The 15123-nt window shown below is 56.4% G+C and overlaps 1 protein-coding gene across 1 annotated transcript in view; it reads right to left on the reverse strand.

The window, feature by feature from the left end:
* Positions 1-289: 289 nt before the first annotated feature.
* CLPB (ClpB family mitochondrial disaggregase) overlaps positions 290-15123 on the reverse strand; it is a 47514-nt gene continuing 32680 nt past the window's right edge. Inside the window, exons 8-16 of the mRNA XM_085536583.1 lie at positions 10092-10169; positions 8377-8432; positions 7954-7998; positions 6439-6600; positions 4912-5068; positions 3798-3871; positions 2379-2498; positions 2175-2279; positions 290-750 (exon numbers count right to left, since the gene is read on the reverse strand). Coding sequence (XP_085392709.1) covers positions 493-750; positions 2175-2279; positions 2379-2498; positions 3798-3871; positions 4912-5068; positions 6439-6600; positions 7954-7998; positions 8377-8432; positions 10092-10169 — 1055 coding nt within the window. The 3' untranslated portion in view covers positions 290-492. The remainder of the gene's footprint in view (positions 751-2174; positions 2280-2378; positions 2499-3797; positions 3872-4911; positions 5069-6438; positions 6601-7953; positions 7999-8376; positions 8433-10091; positions 10170-15123) is intronic.

Raw genomic sequence — 15123 nt, forward strand, 5'->3', positions numbered from 1 at the left:
TGCATGGTGCATTTAGTGCCCTTGCAGAGCACAGTGTTGCTGCAACCCATGCATGGTGCAGCCCAGTGCCCACCCCTGCAGCGCAGCGCCCAGCGCTGTGTTATTGGTGCTTGGAGTCACAAAGCCCCTTTACTGATGCCCGCTATGGGGCTGCCCCACATCCAACCTCACCCCCCACCCCCCATCTCCCCATACAGGACCCCCATCCCCCTCCCATCCCCCACTGCACCAATGCAATGAGGTTGCACTGAGCCCCCCCCAATCCAAACCCACATTGAGACAACCCGTATGTATGTGCACACCACCTTTATTGCCCCACAACCACCCCAAACCCCCTTCACCTGCCCCACATCTCCCACAGCCCCACAGCCCCATAAGCTCCAGAGCCACCCCATGTCCTCAATGCCGGGCTCGGTGCTGCCCTGCTGTCCCATTGGTGCCTATAGGAAGTAATTGGGGCTGGTGCCTATAGGAAGTAACTGGGGCCGGTGCCTATAGGAAATAAGCCATGTTCTCTGGGCTGAGCGGTGCCTGGATGTCCAGCTTGCGGGCCTTGCTGTCCTTGTCCACGATCTCCAGGCGCAGGGTGGGCGCTTTGCTCTTGCTCTGCCCCTCTCCCATCTCGGAGCTCTCTTTGCTCTTCAGCAGCTGCTTGTCCGAGTCCTCCACGGCCACGCGCAGGGTGCAGCCCCGCGGCAGCAGGTCCTGCTCGTAGGCGGCCGCCAGCTGGTTGACCACGCGACGCTCCACCTGGATGGGAACATGAGCAGCTCTGATCACACCCATGGCACCCATGGGGGCACCCATCCATAGGGGGGACAGCAGCACCAACCTATTGGTGCTACATACCATGATTGGCCATTGGGACCCATGGGTGCACCCTCTTCCATTGCAAGGACACCAGCACGGAGCTACCGTTGATATTCCACCCCATTATTGGCCCTAGGAACCCATGGGTGCACCCATCCATGGGACAGGCACAAGCATGGACCCACCATTGACCCTCCAATCAATGTTTGGCCCTTGGGACCCATGGGTGCCCCCTCTTCCACTCAACGACACCAGCACGGACCTATCAGCGTTCCACCCCATGTTTGGCCATTGGGACCCATGGGTGCTCCCTCTTCCAAGTGATAGACACCAGCACGGAGCCACCATTGATATTCCACCCAATGTTCGGCCCTTGGGACCCATGGGTGCCCCCTCTTCCATGGGACAGACACAAGCATGGACCTACCGTTGATCCTCCAATCAATGTTTGGCCCTAGGGACCCATGGGTGCGCATGTGCCCTTGAGACCCATGGGGGCACCCATCCATGGGAGGGACAGCAGCATGGACCTATCGGTGCTACACACCATCATCAGCCATTGGGACCCATGGGTGCACCCTCTGACATTGCAAGGACACCAGCACGGAGCTACCGTTGATATTCCACCCCATTATTGGCCCTAGGAACCCATGGGTGCACCCATCCATGGGACAGACACAAGCATGGACCTACCGTTGATCCTCCAATCAATGTTTGGCCCTTGGGACCCATGGGTGCCCCCTCTTCCATGGGATGGACACCAACGTGGACCCATTGGTGCTCCACCCCATGTTTGGCCTTTGGGACCCATGGGTGCTCCCTCTTCCAAGTGATTGATAGACACCAGCATGGAGCCACTATTGATGCTCCACCCCATGTTCGGCCCTTGGGCCCCATGGGTGCACCCTTCCATGGGACAGACCCAAGGATGGACCCATTGATGCTCCCCATGAAAGGGAACGCTGTGGGGCACATGCTGTGCAGCTCTACGCCCCATTTTTGAGCTTGGGAGGGACCCACGGGTGCACCCACCATGGGACAGACACAAGCACGGACCCATTGATACTCCATCCCATTATTGGCCATTGGAACCCACGGGCGCCCCCTCTTCTATTGGCAGGACACCAGCACGGACCCACTATTGATATTCCACCCCATTATTGGCCCTTGGAACCCATGGGTACACCTTCTTCCATTGGCAGGACACCAACACGGACCCACTGCTGATGCTCCACCCCACGTTTGGCCCCAGGGACCCACAGATGCACCCATCCATGGGACAGCCCTACACACAGACCCACATCTGCCCCCATAGGAGGGCTGTGGTGGTCTCTGTGCCCACCCAGCACCCAGTGGGGCCTCACCTCGTGTTTGATGGACCTGGCGCCGTAGTGCAGGTTGTAGCCATCGGCCAACACGTCCAGCACCTCCCGGTCCCACAGCAGCGTGATGTTGTGCCGCGCTTTGGCCTGGGGGGGTGAGAAGGGGCTGATCTCCCATCAGAGACACCATGGGGGCTGAGGGTGGGGGTCTCGTGGGCCGGGGGTCTCCTCGTGCCCCTCATGTACCTTCTTGGCCCAGAAGCTGAGCTCCTTGTTGACCAGCTGGATCAGCTCCGAGTGGCAGAACGGGAGGAAATAAACGATCTCGTTGATCCTGCCCAGGAATTCGTCCCGTCTGAAGTGAGCCTGGGGGGTCAGAGGGGTCGGGGGGGCATGAGGGGACATGAGGGACCCCACACCTCCAATGGGCGCCATGTGGGGCAGGGATGGGGATGGGTTGGGGTTGGAGGTGGGTTGGGGTTTTAGGTGGGATTGGGATTGTGATGGGATTGGGATGGGATTGGGGTTGGGGGTGGGATCAGGGCTGGGGTTGGGGGTAGTGGTGGGGCTGGGGTTGAGGTTGGGTTGGGATTAGGGTTGATGTTGGGGGTAGTGTTGAGGTTGGGGGTGGAGCTGGATTTGGATTAGGGCTGGGGTTGGGGGTAGTGGTGGGGCTGGGGGTGGGGTTGGGATGGGATTAGGGCTGGGGTTGGGGTTGGGGGTAGTGGTGGGGCTGGGGGTGGAGTTGGGTTGGGATTAGGATTGAGGCTGGGGTTGGGGGTAGTGGTGGGGTTGAGGTGGAGCTGGGTTGGGGTTGGTTTGGGATTAGGGCTGGGGTTGGGGTTAGTGTTGGGGTTGGGGTGGAGTTGGGTTGGGATTAGGGCTGGGGTTGGGTTATGGTTAGGGTTGGGCTGGGATTAAGATTGGGTTGGGGTTAGATTTAGGATCGAGGTTGAGGTTCGTGTTGGGGTTGGGACTAGGGCTGGGTTTAGGGCTGGAGTTGGGGTTAGGGTTAGAGTTGGGATTAGGATTAGGGTTGGGGTTGGGATTAGGGTTGGGGTTAGGATTGAGGTTGAGGTTAAGACTGGGGTTGGGATTAGGGTTGGGTTTAGAGTTGGGGTAGGGGTCAGGGTTAAGTTTGGGGTTGAGGTTAGGGTTGGTATCAATGTTAGGTTTGGAGCTGGGTTTAGGTTTGGGGTTAGAGTTGGGGTTGGGGTCAGCGTTAGGGTTAAGGTTGGGGTTGGGGCCGGGTGTCATCATTAGGGTTATGGTTATGGTTGGGGTTTGGGTTGGGGTTAGTGTGGGAATGGTGAGGAGGGGAGGGGAGGGGAGGGGAGGGGAGGGGAGGGGAGGGGAGGGGAGGGGAGGGGAGGGGAGGGGAGGGGAGGGGAGGGGAGGGGAGGGGAGGGGAGGGGAGGGAGGAGAAGAGGAGAGGAGAGGAGAGGAGAGGAGAGGAGGGGAGAGGAGGGGAGAGGAGGGGAGAGGAGGGGAGAGGAGAGGAGAGGAGAGGAGAGGAGAGGAGAGGAGAGGAGAGGAGAGGAGAGGAGAGGAGAGGAGAGGAGAGGAGAGGAGAGGAGAGGAGAGGAGAGGAGAGGAGAGGAGAGGAGAGGAGAGGAGAGGAGAGGAGAGGAGAGGAGAGGAGAGGAGAGGAGGAAGCAGCTGTACCTTTAAAATGGGGCGGATGACTTTCTCCTTGAACTGCTTGGAGATGGTGATCTTGTCAGACACCTGCACGTCCTCTGTAAGGCAGGATGGGGTGAGCTGGGGGGTGGGTGGGGTGATGGGGGGCAGGATGATGGGGGGCAGGATGATGGGGGGCAGGGTGATGGGGGCAGGGTGATGGGGGGCAGGGTGATGGGGGGCAGGATGATGGGGTGGGCAGCACAGCAGGACGCAGCTTTCCCACCCAGCAGCTCCGCTCAGCTCGGGGCTCACTTCCCTCCACCGACTGCAGATGGAGCCAAGGGCTGCCAGCCCCGCTCCTGCATCACACAGCTCCTATATCACACAGCTCCTGCATCACACAGCTCCTGCATCACATCACACAGCTCCTGCATCACGGCCAGCTGACTTAGAGGGCTCAGCAGCAGCAGCAGCAGCAGCAGCAGGGAGATGCTGCATCCCCTTCCCCACGACCACCCCCGTCAGTGCCCTCCCAGCTGCTCTCAGTGGCACCCCCAGGCCTGGGCTCAGCACAATGGCATGGAGACGTTGCGCCTTCTGACCCCCAGTGTGCTTTCTGACCCCCCCTGTGCTCTCTGGCCGTGCTCTCCCTGCGGCCCTTTGTTATCAGGCCCCAGAAATGAGAATCCGCTGCTTCTCCTGGTTGAGGAATGAAGCGTTTGGCATTTGGAAATGAGATTCTCCAACGTTCAGCGCCAGCCGCGCTCCCGCTCTGCTCCTTTGGCTGCTCTGCTCCTTTGGCTGCTGTGATGGAAGCTCTGAGGACCCCAATTGTGGGGGCACAGAAGGGGGAGATGGGGGCAGAGAGGCTGAGGAACCCACCGGGTGCCCTCCATGGGGGTTCAGTCCCCACTAACAGGCAAAGCAAAGTGCAGCTCGGCCCTAATTACCACTAAATTAAGCAAAGGGTGAATGGAATGGATGGTTAAGAGCAGGGATGGGAGGAGCTGGAGGGGTGACCTGCAGCGAGGGGGGCTTCAGAGAGGGGCAAAGCCAACGCAACGCCATTGTGGGACCATCCCTGCCTCCCCATGGGCTGTGCTGCTGTGCCGGGCTCTGGGCTGGGGTTGGTTGAGTTGGACTGGACCATCCCCACCTAAATTCTCCGCGATCCTTTTCTTGCTCATCTCCACGGCCTCCTGCCGCAGCTGCAGCGCGTGCTGCGCGATCTCGTCGCTGGCCACGTTGGAGGTCATGATGAAGATGGCGTCCTTGCAGTCGATGGTTTTCCCTTTGCCGTCCGTCAGCCTCCCCTGCCGCGACACCGGGGCAGAGCAAAGAGTGAGAGTGGAACCCTGGGGCACGAGGGTCTGCTCCTCCCCGTGGGGGGCTCCCTTCTGCTGCACTGAGACCCCATGTCTCACAGGGAATGCTTCGCTGCCCATCTCCACCTCCATCCCCATCCCCATCTATCTCCATATCTACCTCCATCTCCACCTCCATCACCACCTCCATCTCCACCTCCATCCCATCTATCTCCATATCTATCTCCATCTCCATCCCCATCTCCACTTCCATCTCCATCTCCTTCCCCATCCTCATCTCCATCTATCTCCAACCCCATCTATCTCCATTTTCATCCCCATCTCCATCCCCAACTCCATCCCCATCTCCAACTCCATCCCCACCTATCTCCTTATCTATCTCCATCCCCATCTCCATCCCCATCCCCACCTCCATCTCCATCTCCACCCCCATCTATCTCCTTATCTATCTTCATCTCTACCCCCATCTCTACCTCCATCTCCATCCCCATCTCCATCCCCATCCCCATCTCCATCCCCATCCCCATCCCCATCCCCATCCCCATCCCCATCCCCATCCCCATCCCCATCTCCATCCCCATCCCCATCCCCATCCCCATCTCCATCCCCATCTCCATCCCCATCCCCATCCCCATCCCCATCTCCATCCCCATCTCCCTCCCTCTCCATCTCCCTCCCTCTCCATCTCCATCTCCATCTCCATCCTCATTCCCATCCCATCCCATCCCATCCCATCCCATCCCATCCCATCCCATCCCATCCCATCCCATCCCTCTCCCCATCCCATCTCAACCCAATCCCACCCCATCCCCATCCAGGCGCTGTGGGGCAGAGCCAGCTTTGCTTTGACAGCACAGGAGCCCCTCAGAAGCGCCCGACCTGCCGATTAACAAAGCAAAAGAGGGAGAGGGAAGGAGAAGGAAGGGACGGGCAGCTCCCCATGCAGTCCGTCCCCTGGCTGTGTCTATGGCAGAGCAGACATCCAGCACCGCGACACGAATCCTCGCCGGGTGCTGGAGATTAACATTTGGGTTATTGCCCTGTCAAGCGAGCGGCGCAGGAATTGATTTCACATTCAGCTGCCGCCGCCGTGATCTATGCAAGAAAAACGGCCTTATTAATCCTGAACACAGGAAAACAAGAGGGAGAAACAGAAACTCCACCACACCTATGGAGTCTGTGGGTCTATGGGGATGGATGGAGGCCTGAGGGATGGGTGGGAAGGGATGGGAGGAGGGTGTGGAGCTGCGCTGCCCTGTTTACATCCTCATTGTGCTCCTTGGTTGCAGGTGATGCATGAGGAGAACCCCATGGGGCGGAGCAGGAGCCCCAGCAGGGCTGCAGAGCGCCGCGCTCACCTCGTCGAAGAGCTGCAGCATGATGGTGAGCACGTCGGGGTGCGCCTTGTCCACCTCGTCAAACAGCACCACGGCGTTGGGGCACTGCCGCAGCTTCTTGGTCAGCTGCCCGCCCTCCTCGTGGCCAACGTAGCCCGGGGGGGACCCGATGAACTTGGCCACCTGGGGGGGGATGAGGGGACGGGGTGGGTGAGAGGAGACCCGGCCTCGATCAAGATGGAGGGTCGCCATCCTTTGCATTGATGAGTTGGAAGCAAAGCGAGGGTCGCCAATGGTGGGCATTGCATCCCTCAGGGGATGAGTTGGAAGCAAAGCGAGGGTAGCCAATGGTGGGCAATGGTTGTGATGAGGACGTTTGTCCTCCATCCATTAACATTATTCAGCAGCACCAGGACCAAACGGGCTTCAAAAGCAGAAGGGAGAACTCCCAGCAAGGGAAATGCCTTGCAAACAACATGAGGAGGTTTGGGCCACCCGAAGCATCCACAGCTCGAAGCACCGCCAAGCAGTCACAGTACTGGGGGTTGGAAAGGAACTCCAGGATCCCCAACCCCAAACCCAACTCATCCCGTTGTGTCCATTGACCATGGCCCTAAACAGAGCCATAGAATCACAAAGGTTGGAAAAGACCTTCAAGATCCCCAACCCCAACCCACCCCATTGTAACCATGGACCACGGCCCTAAATAGAGCCATCGAATCATTATGGTTGGAAAGGAACTTCAAGATCCCCAAATCCAACCCCAACCCATCCCACTATGTTCACTGACCATGGTCATAAATAGAGCCATAGAATCACAAAGACTGTTAAGACCCAGTCTCCATCCTGTAGCCGTGCCCCATAGCTCCTATGGGTCAAACTGCCCAGGTGTGTGCAGAGCAAAGCCCCAAGCCCTCAGCGTGACCCTCCCGCAGCCACTCTGGGGTGTCCCCAAGTGGGGCTCCACCTCTCACTGCTGCTGGGCAGCACCCCAGCATCACAGCCCCCTATTGGGGCAGATGTGGGCACCCAGCTGTTCCCCGTGCTGCCCTCTTCATTGCTCTGCTTGAAGGGAGAGCTCTCCTCCTCCTCCTCCTCCTCCTCCTCTGCACCGTCTCCAAACGCTTGCCGGGCTGCAGTGCACCCACGTTTGGTTTTCCACCCCCCAGGACCCTCAGGTCCTTCTCTCCAGGAGTTCTGCTCCCATTCCGTGTACATACGATGTCATTGATGAAGATGCTGAATAGCACCGTTCCCAGGATGGAGCCCTGAGGGACATCACTGATCTCTGCCCCCACCTGCACACAGAGCCATTGACCACCACCCTCTGACCACGACCACCCACCCAACTCCTCACCCACCAGTTCAGCCACCCTTCAAACTCTCATCTCTCCGATCCATAGACCAGGATGAGGTGGGAGGCCGCACCAAAGGCCTTGCATGAACCCAGGTAGGTGACACCAACCACCCTCCCTTTGTCCAATGATGCCGCCCCTCCATCACCACCCCAAACCCATCCCCAGCCCATAAACCAACCTCGTGCCTCTCCTGGAACTCTGACATGTCCAGTCTGATGAAACCCTGGAGGAGAAAAGAAGAGCAGCACGTCAGTCTCCACGTACACGCTCCAACCTCAGTCATAGAACCATAGAATTACCCAGGTTGGAAAAGACCTTGAAGATCATCAAGTCCAACCGCAGCCTAACGAGAACCCTAACTCTAAAGACCCTCCACTAGATCAATCCCTGAGCACCACGGTCCCATCAGGAATGCCGTCCAGAAGGAGGTGGCTGCGTGGATGGACGCGCTCATGGTCGCTTTGCCCTCGTGACAAAGCTTTCAATGCTAAACCCTCCCAAGGAAAGCAGCTCGACCCACTCAGCCCAACACAACCCGTGGGGCCGAGGTCCCACCGCAGCACTCAGCCCCATCAGCAAAGAGGAGAGGGAGGAGCTTTACCTTCTTCACGTCCTTGTGGAGGTACTTGGCCGTCTGCTTGGCCAGCTCCGTTTTACCTGTTGCAAACACAAGCACACGGTCAGGATCCCACCTCCGTGTTCTGCTCCCCAGATAAAGAACTTCAGGGAAGGGCTCAGTGCTTCTGATGCCTCAATCAGCCTTAAAATGGCTGACACAACATATGGGGCATCCTCCCTGACACCCCACACCCAGACACCCCACACAGCTGATATAACACAGCTCCCATTTGCTTTGCTTCACTCCCTGTCTCTATATCCATCCGTATCTTATTTCAGTACCCATCCAGATCTCATTTCAATATCCATTTATATCTCATTCCAGCATCCATTCATGCCTCATTTCACTATCCATTCATGCCTCATTTCACTATCCATTCATGCCTCATTTCAATATTCATTCATACCTCATTTCAACACCCATTCATGCCTCATTTCAATATCCATTCATACCCTACCTCAGCATTCATTCATACCTTGCCCAGGGAGGTGAATTGCCGGCGTTGCTTTGAATGCCGCCATTTGGTTACTTGAAATCTCATTATTTTTAACTCTTTTCCTTCCCCCCCCACCCCAAACAAACTCATTCTGCCCATCTCATCAACCAATTATCTGCTGTGTATTCCCAGCATCAACAGAATGGAGCTGTTGCAAAGCGATGGGAACCCCGAGGTTGTGAGCAGCCAATCCCTGCTGCCATCCACCCACAGCCCCCACCCACAGCCCCCACCCGTGGGGCAGCAGGTCTGGGACAACAGGGCTCAACCTGAGCTCCTCTAAGGGAGAAATGATCCTCCTTGGAGCTGGGGGGAGCGGGCTGAGGGGGGTGGGTGGGTGCCCTGCAGGACCACGGACAGCGGCCCTACCATTGGGATGGGGGTGGGGTCAGATTGGGGAGGGGGATGGGGTCAGGTTGGGGTCAGGTTGGGGATGGAGTTGGGGTTGGGGTCAGGTTGGGGAGGGGGATGGGGTTGGGGTTGGGGTCAGGTTGGGGATGGGTTTGGGGTTGGGGTCAGGTGGGGGTGGGTTTGGGGTTGGGGTCAGGTTGGGGAGGGGGTTGGGCTTGGGTTTGGGGTCAGGTTGGGGATGGGCTTGGGATTGGGGTCAGGTTGGGGAGGGGGATGGGGTTGGGTTTGGGGTCAGGTTGGGGATGGGGTTGGGGTTGGGTAGAGGGATGGTGTTGGGTTTGGGGTCAGGTTGGGGAGGGCCTGGTTGAGTACTGGGGGGACATTTCTTCCTTAAAGAGCAGCCATGCACTGCACAGCTGCCCAGGGAATGGCAGGGGGGTCACTGCCCTGGGGGTGTCCCAGAACTGCAGTGGGAATGATGGGGATAGGGTTGGATTCAATCACATCAGTCTATCCCAACCTTTGTGATGCTGTGTGCAGTGGGAATGGTGGGGATGGTGGGGATGGGGCTGGATTGGATCACATCGGTCTATCCCAACCTTTATGATGCTGTGTGCAGTGGGAATGGTGGGATGGGGCTGGATTGGATCCCCTCCATCTATCCCAACCTTTGTGATGATATGGCTGTATGAAGTGGGAATGGTGGGATGGGGCTGGATTCGATCACCTTGGATTATCCCAACCTTTGTGATGCTGTGTGCAGTGGGGATGGTGGGGATGGGGCTGGATTGGAACCCCTTGGACTTTGCCATGCCAGCCTTGGCGCAGCTCGGCGCCCCGCTCACGTTACCTATCCCCGACGATCCCAAGAAGAGGAAGACCAGCGGGTGCTCCTCGTCGTACCAGCCGTTCTCCTTCCTCCGAATCGCTGCCACGGAAACAAAAGTCAAGGGTGGAAGGAGGGGGGGGGGGGGGAGGAGGCGTATAAATCAATGACACAAAAGCAAGTATAATTATCACTAAGTATACACTATGTTTTACCGCTCTCTGCCCACTCCGAGTCCTCCCCGCCATTAGTGCTCTGTAATTTGATTAGCCAGCCAAGGCCCCAGAGACACCTAATGAGGTTAGCATGGATTTGGAGAGCTGCCCAGAGCAGATTTCGGATAAACTTTTCCAGGATGTGCACTCAGCGTTGCCAGGGAAACGTTAAGGGGGGGACAGGAGCTGAGCCCAGCAGCACGTCGGGCTCCCAGCGCAGTGAATAAAGCAGCTCTGCTCCAGTCTTGTGGTCCTTGTCGTCGCCGTCCATTTGTTGGCTCCTGATTTTCATCCTAAAATAAGGGATGGTGGCAGAGCTGCGGGGTCTCCGCGGGTGAAGCATCGCGGTGAAGGCAGCGAAGGGGAAGTTTGACTCTTTTAAAGACAGGAGGAGGGTTCGGAGGCCCCAACATCTGCTTCCCTGCCCTAATGCCCACAGCGCAGCCCTACGACAAACCAGTCTGGATCGTGGTGCTGCGGGAACCTCCCGGCCCAACCAGCCCAGATAGGAGTTACCCCCTCGATCTCATCAGGTACCAAATCAAAACGCTGCTCTACAGAGATGGAAGGGGAGAAAGGACCTTCCAAGGCTGGATGGGGCCATGGAGCAAGAAATGGACCCCGGCTCAGATCTTGTGCCTTAGAGTGCACGGTGGTGCCTTGGGGTTGGAGGTTGGGTTGTACTGGAGGCCCTTCCCAACCCTCATAGCTTTGATTCCATGACTCCTAGTGAACACGGTGGTGCTGGGTTGTGGTTGGAGGCTGTTTCCAACCTTCGTCAGTCTGTAATTCCACAACTGGGAATGGTGAGGATGGAACAACAGCTGCAGCTGATGGTCTGTAACTGCGTCCCACCAAGATGGGCTGACAGGGTAGGGTCGGGTTGGACAGTAGGACAAAGTGCTCTGAGAATGGCAGAGCTGCCCTGCCCTAATCCTAACGCTAAACCAAACCCTAACCCTAACCCTAGCCCTAACCCTTACCTTAACTTTAACCCTAACCCTAATACTAAGACTAACCCTAAGCCTAACCCTAACCCTACCCTAACCCTAAACGTAAACCTAACACTAACCCTAACCATACCCTAACCCTAAACCTAAACCTAACACTAAACCTAACCCTAACACTAACTCTAAACCCAACCCTAACCCTAGCCCTAGCCCTAACCCTTACCCTAACTCTAACCCTAACCCTAACCATAACCCTAACCCTAACTCTAACCCTAACCATAACCCTAACCCTACCCTAACCCTAACACTAACCCTAAACCTAAACCTAACCATAACCCTAACCCTAATTCTAACCCTACTCCTAACCGAAACTCCCAACGCTAACCCAAACCCTAACTCTAAACCTACCCTAACCCTAATTGCTAACGCTAATCTTACACTAACCCTAACCCTATCACTAACCTGAACCATATCCCTATCCCTAACTCCTAGCCCTACCCTAACCCTAACTCCTAACCCTAACGCTATCCCTAACTCCTAGCCTTAACTCGAACCCTAACCCTAACCGTAACCTACCCTAACCCTATCCCTAACACCTAACCCTAACCCTAACCCAAACCATAACCCTACTCCCAACCTTAACCCTAACCCTACCCTAACCCTAACCCTAACCCTAACCCTAGCCCTAACCCTAACCTCAACCCTAACTCTAACCCTACCCTACCCTACCTCTAACCCTATCCCTAACTCCTAACCCTAACTCCTAACCCTAACCCTAACCCTAACCCTAACCCTAACCGTAACCTACCCTAACCCTATCCCTAACTCCTAACCCTAATCCTAACCCTAACCATAACCCTACTCCCAACCTTAACCCTAACCCTAACCCTACCCTAACCCTAACCCTAACCCTAAACCTAACCCTAACCTTAACCCTAACCCTAACCCTAACCCTAACCCTAACCCTAACCCTAACCCTAACCCTAACCCTAACCCTAACCCTAACCCTAACCCTACCCTACCCTACCCTAACCCTATCCCTAACTCCTAACCCTAACCCTAACCCTACAAGTGGCCATGGTGGGGATGGGATGGAGCTGGACTCGATGATCCTACAGACCTTTCCCAACCTTAATGACCCTACGATCCTATTCTACGACACCAAAACTCAACATCAGGCACCCCAACATGGGCACATGGATGGACCCTGGTGCAACAGAGCCATGGATGGGCAGCAACGAGGAGGGAAGGCATTCGATAGCAGCTGCTGGACACCGAGAGGGGGCTGAGCATTGACCTGACCGCAGTCACCGAGCACCTCCACCCCGAGCAGCCCAACCTCCCGCCCCGGGCTCAGTTGTTGTTGTTGTTGTTTTAATGGATGGGGAATAACAAGGACACCGGCCATTTCTGCGGCTATTTCAGCCCAGATAATAAATGTAATAAACTTTGGCTCGGGGGCACGGAGTGACCACTCGTAGGGGTCAGGCTGCTCGGAGGCGCTGAGGTTAAGTGCTGTACGTGTGTGTGTGTGTTGGTGGTTGTCTTTAATCCTGCAGGACATCAGGCTTTATGGACAAGCTCTCGGCTCCCCAGTGATATACACGGTGCCATAAAAGCTGCCACCAGGTTACTGCCTGTAATTCAGTGCTGCGTCGTGGCTGCGCGGCGCTGACTGGCGCCGTATACAGCGGGTTGGGGAGACCAACGAGGTGTAAAAGCTCTCCTATACACAGCCAGGATGCGGCCCAGCCTTAAGCTTTGGAAAACATCAACTATTCTGGTCGTCAATGGAGAGGACGCCAGCTTACGGCTCTCCAGTCCCAAAGCTGGTGGGTTTGGTGTTGGGATGGGGAGGAAAGATGATGTTTAGGACAAAGCACAAGGGTTGGGTGGATGAGAACCACGGACAGAGCTCTGGAAGCTGTTGGGAACGCTCCTTTCTATGGGGCTCCCAACCCAACTCTTCGCCACTGCCAAACAAGGGATCCACACTGAACCTCTCATCAAGCTCATGTGCGGGGCCATCAGGAATGGCTGGGGAGGGCAGGCCAAGCTCCAGCACGAAGCTCAGGCCCGGTGCCATGTGAAGAGGCCGACGATGACGCCCAGCTCTTCTTTTTTGGAGCCATTTCCAGCTCTTCCGCCGCGCTCCCACTTTATTTCGTCCATCTGTAACAGCGTAACTGTAGCGCTGCGCCGCCGAGCGGCCCTTCAGCTCGCGATTGAACTGATAAATTCACTGTATTACTTTACACAAATCAATACCCCAGCAGTTATCAGGGCTTGATGTGACCGAAATTGGTTTCAGCCAATTTGTGAGCGTAATAAATGTCCATTTATCAAATCAATTCATTCCGTGGTGCTCCTCGGACCACCCTGCTCGGGGTGCCAGGGGGTGACGATGGCCCCGGCTCCATCCCCACCTTGGGATGGAGGACGAGCCCCTTCCTGGCCCCGTCTGACCTGACAGCGTGGTCCCACTGCTCCACCTGCACTTGGACCCGGACCCGCCTGCCTTGCCACAGCACACACCGAAACAAGGCACCTGTAGGGGATCCCACCTGCTCTGCATTAGGGGTAGTTGAGGGTCACATCTCTGCTTGTCTGTTTTCTCCATCTGATTCCAGCCCTGTCAGTGCCCGGCACGTTGAATGGATCACATACAGCACTCACAACCTCTACACCAACAACCTCATGGCCCTTTTCCTTCTTCCTTCCTTCCTCAGCTTCAGGAGGAGTCCCAACACAAAGTATGACCCTACAGTGCTATGGAAGTGCTTCAATGCAGCAGGGCTGGAGCGTCAGACAGGACTGCACCATCAGCAAAGGGGGAAGGGCCTCAAAGATCCTCAAGTCCAACCATCAACCCATCACCATCATGACCACTGAGCACGTCCCTCACATCTCCTATATGGGTCTGGTTGTGGTGTTTGTATGCTGTAATATAAGGTGAGATGTCCCATATGGGTTTGGTTGTGTTTGCTGTGCTACAAGGTGAGATGTCCCATATGTGTTTGGTTGTGGTGTTTATATGCCATGTTACAAGGTGAGATGTCCCATATGGGTTTGGTTGTGGTGTACCCATATCCCATACCCCATACCCCATACCCACACAGTGAGCCCAGAGCTCAGGGCCCCTTTGTGCTGCCCTGAATCCTACTTGGACAGCAGGTTGAATCCAATTAGTCAATTAAGGAGCTGTTATAAATGACACCAATGGACCACGCGAGGGGCGCCAAGCGGCCGCAATCTGTGCATGGGGAGCCCATGATATGGCAGCAGAAAGCAATGGGGAACAGAGCCCATAACATGGCAGCAGAAAGCAATGGGGAACAGAGCCCATAACATGCAGAAAGCAATGGGGAACAGAGCCCATAACGTGCAGAAAGCAATGGGGAACAGAGTCCATAACGTGCAGAAAGCAATGGGGAACAGAGCCCATAAGAAAGCAATGGGGAACAGAGCCCATAACGTGCAGAAAGCAATGGGGAACAGAGCCCATAAGAAAGCAATGGGGAACAGAGCCCATAACATGGAGCAGAAAGCAATGGGGAACAGAGCCCATAACATGGAGCAGAAAGCAATGGGGAACAGAGCCCATAAGAAAGCAATGGGGAACGGAGCCCATAAGAAAGCAGTGGGGAATGGAGAGAAGCTGAAGTTGCTTGGAAGAAAAGAGGCTGGAAATTCAACCTCCCTGAAAGAAATCGGGGCAGCAGGGAGGAGGGGGGGGGAGGAGGGGCCGGATCCTGTCCTCTACCTTTTGGTCTGATGTCCTGAGGCTGAAGGGGGGGGGACACACAGAGCGCATTCCCTCTAATTCAATAAGAGAAACCTCCATAAAGGCGGCGGCGTTAATGCGCGCAAACACCACCTGTGTCAGAAGCG

Source organism: Coturnix japonica, chromosome 1 (assembly GCF_054131305.1).
Source record: "Coturnix japonica strain WE chromosome 1, WE-NBRP24, whole genome shotgun sequence".
In the NCBI taxonomy this organism is placed as follows: Eukaryota; Metazoa; Chordata; class Aves; order Galliformes; family Phasianidae; genus Coturnix; species Coturnix japonica.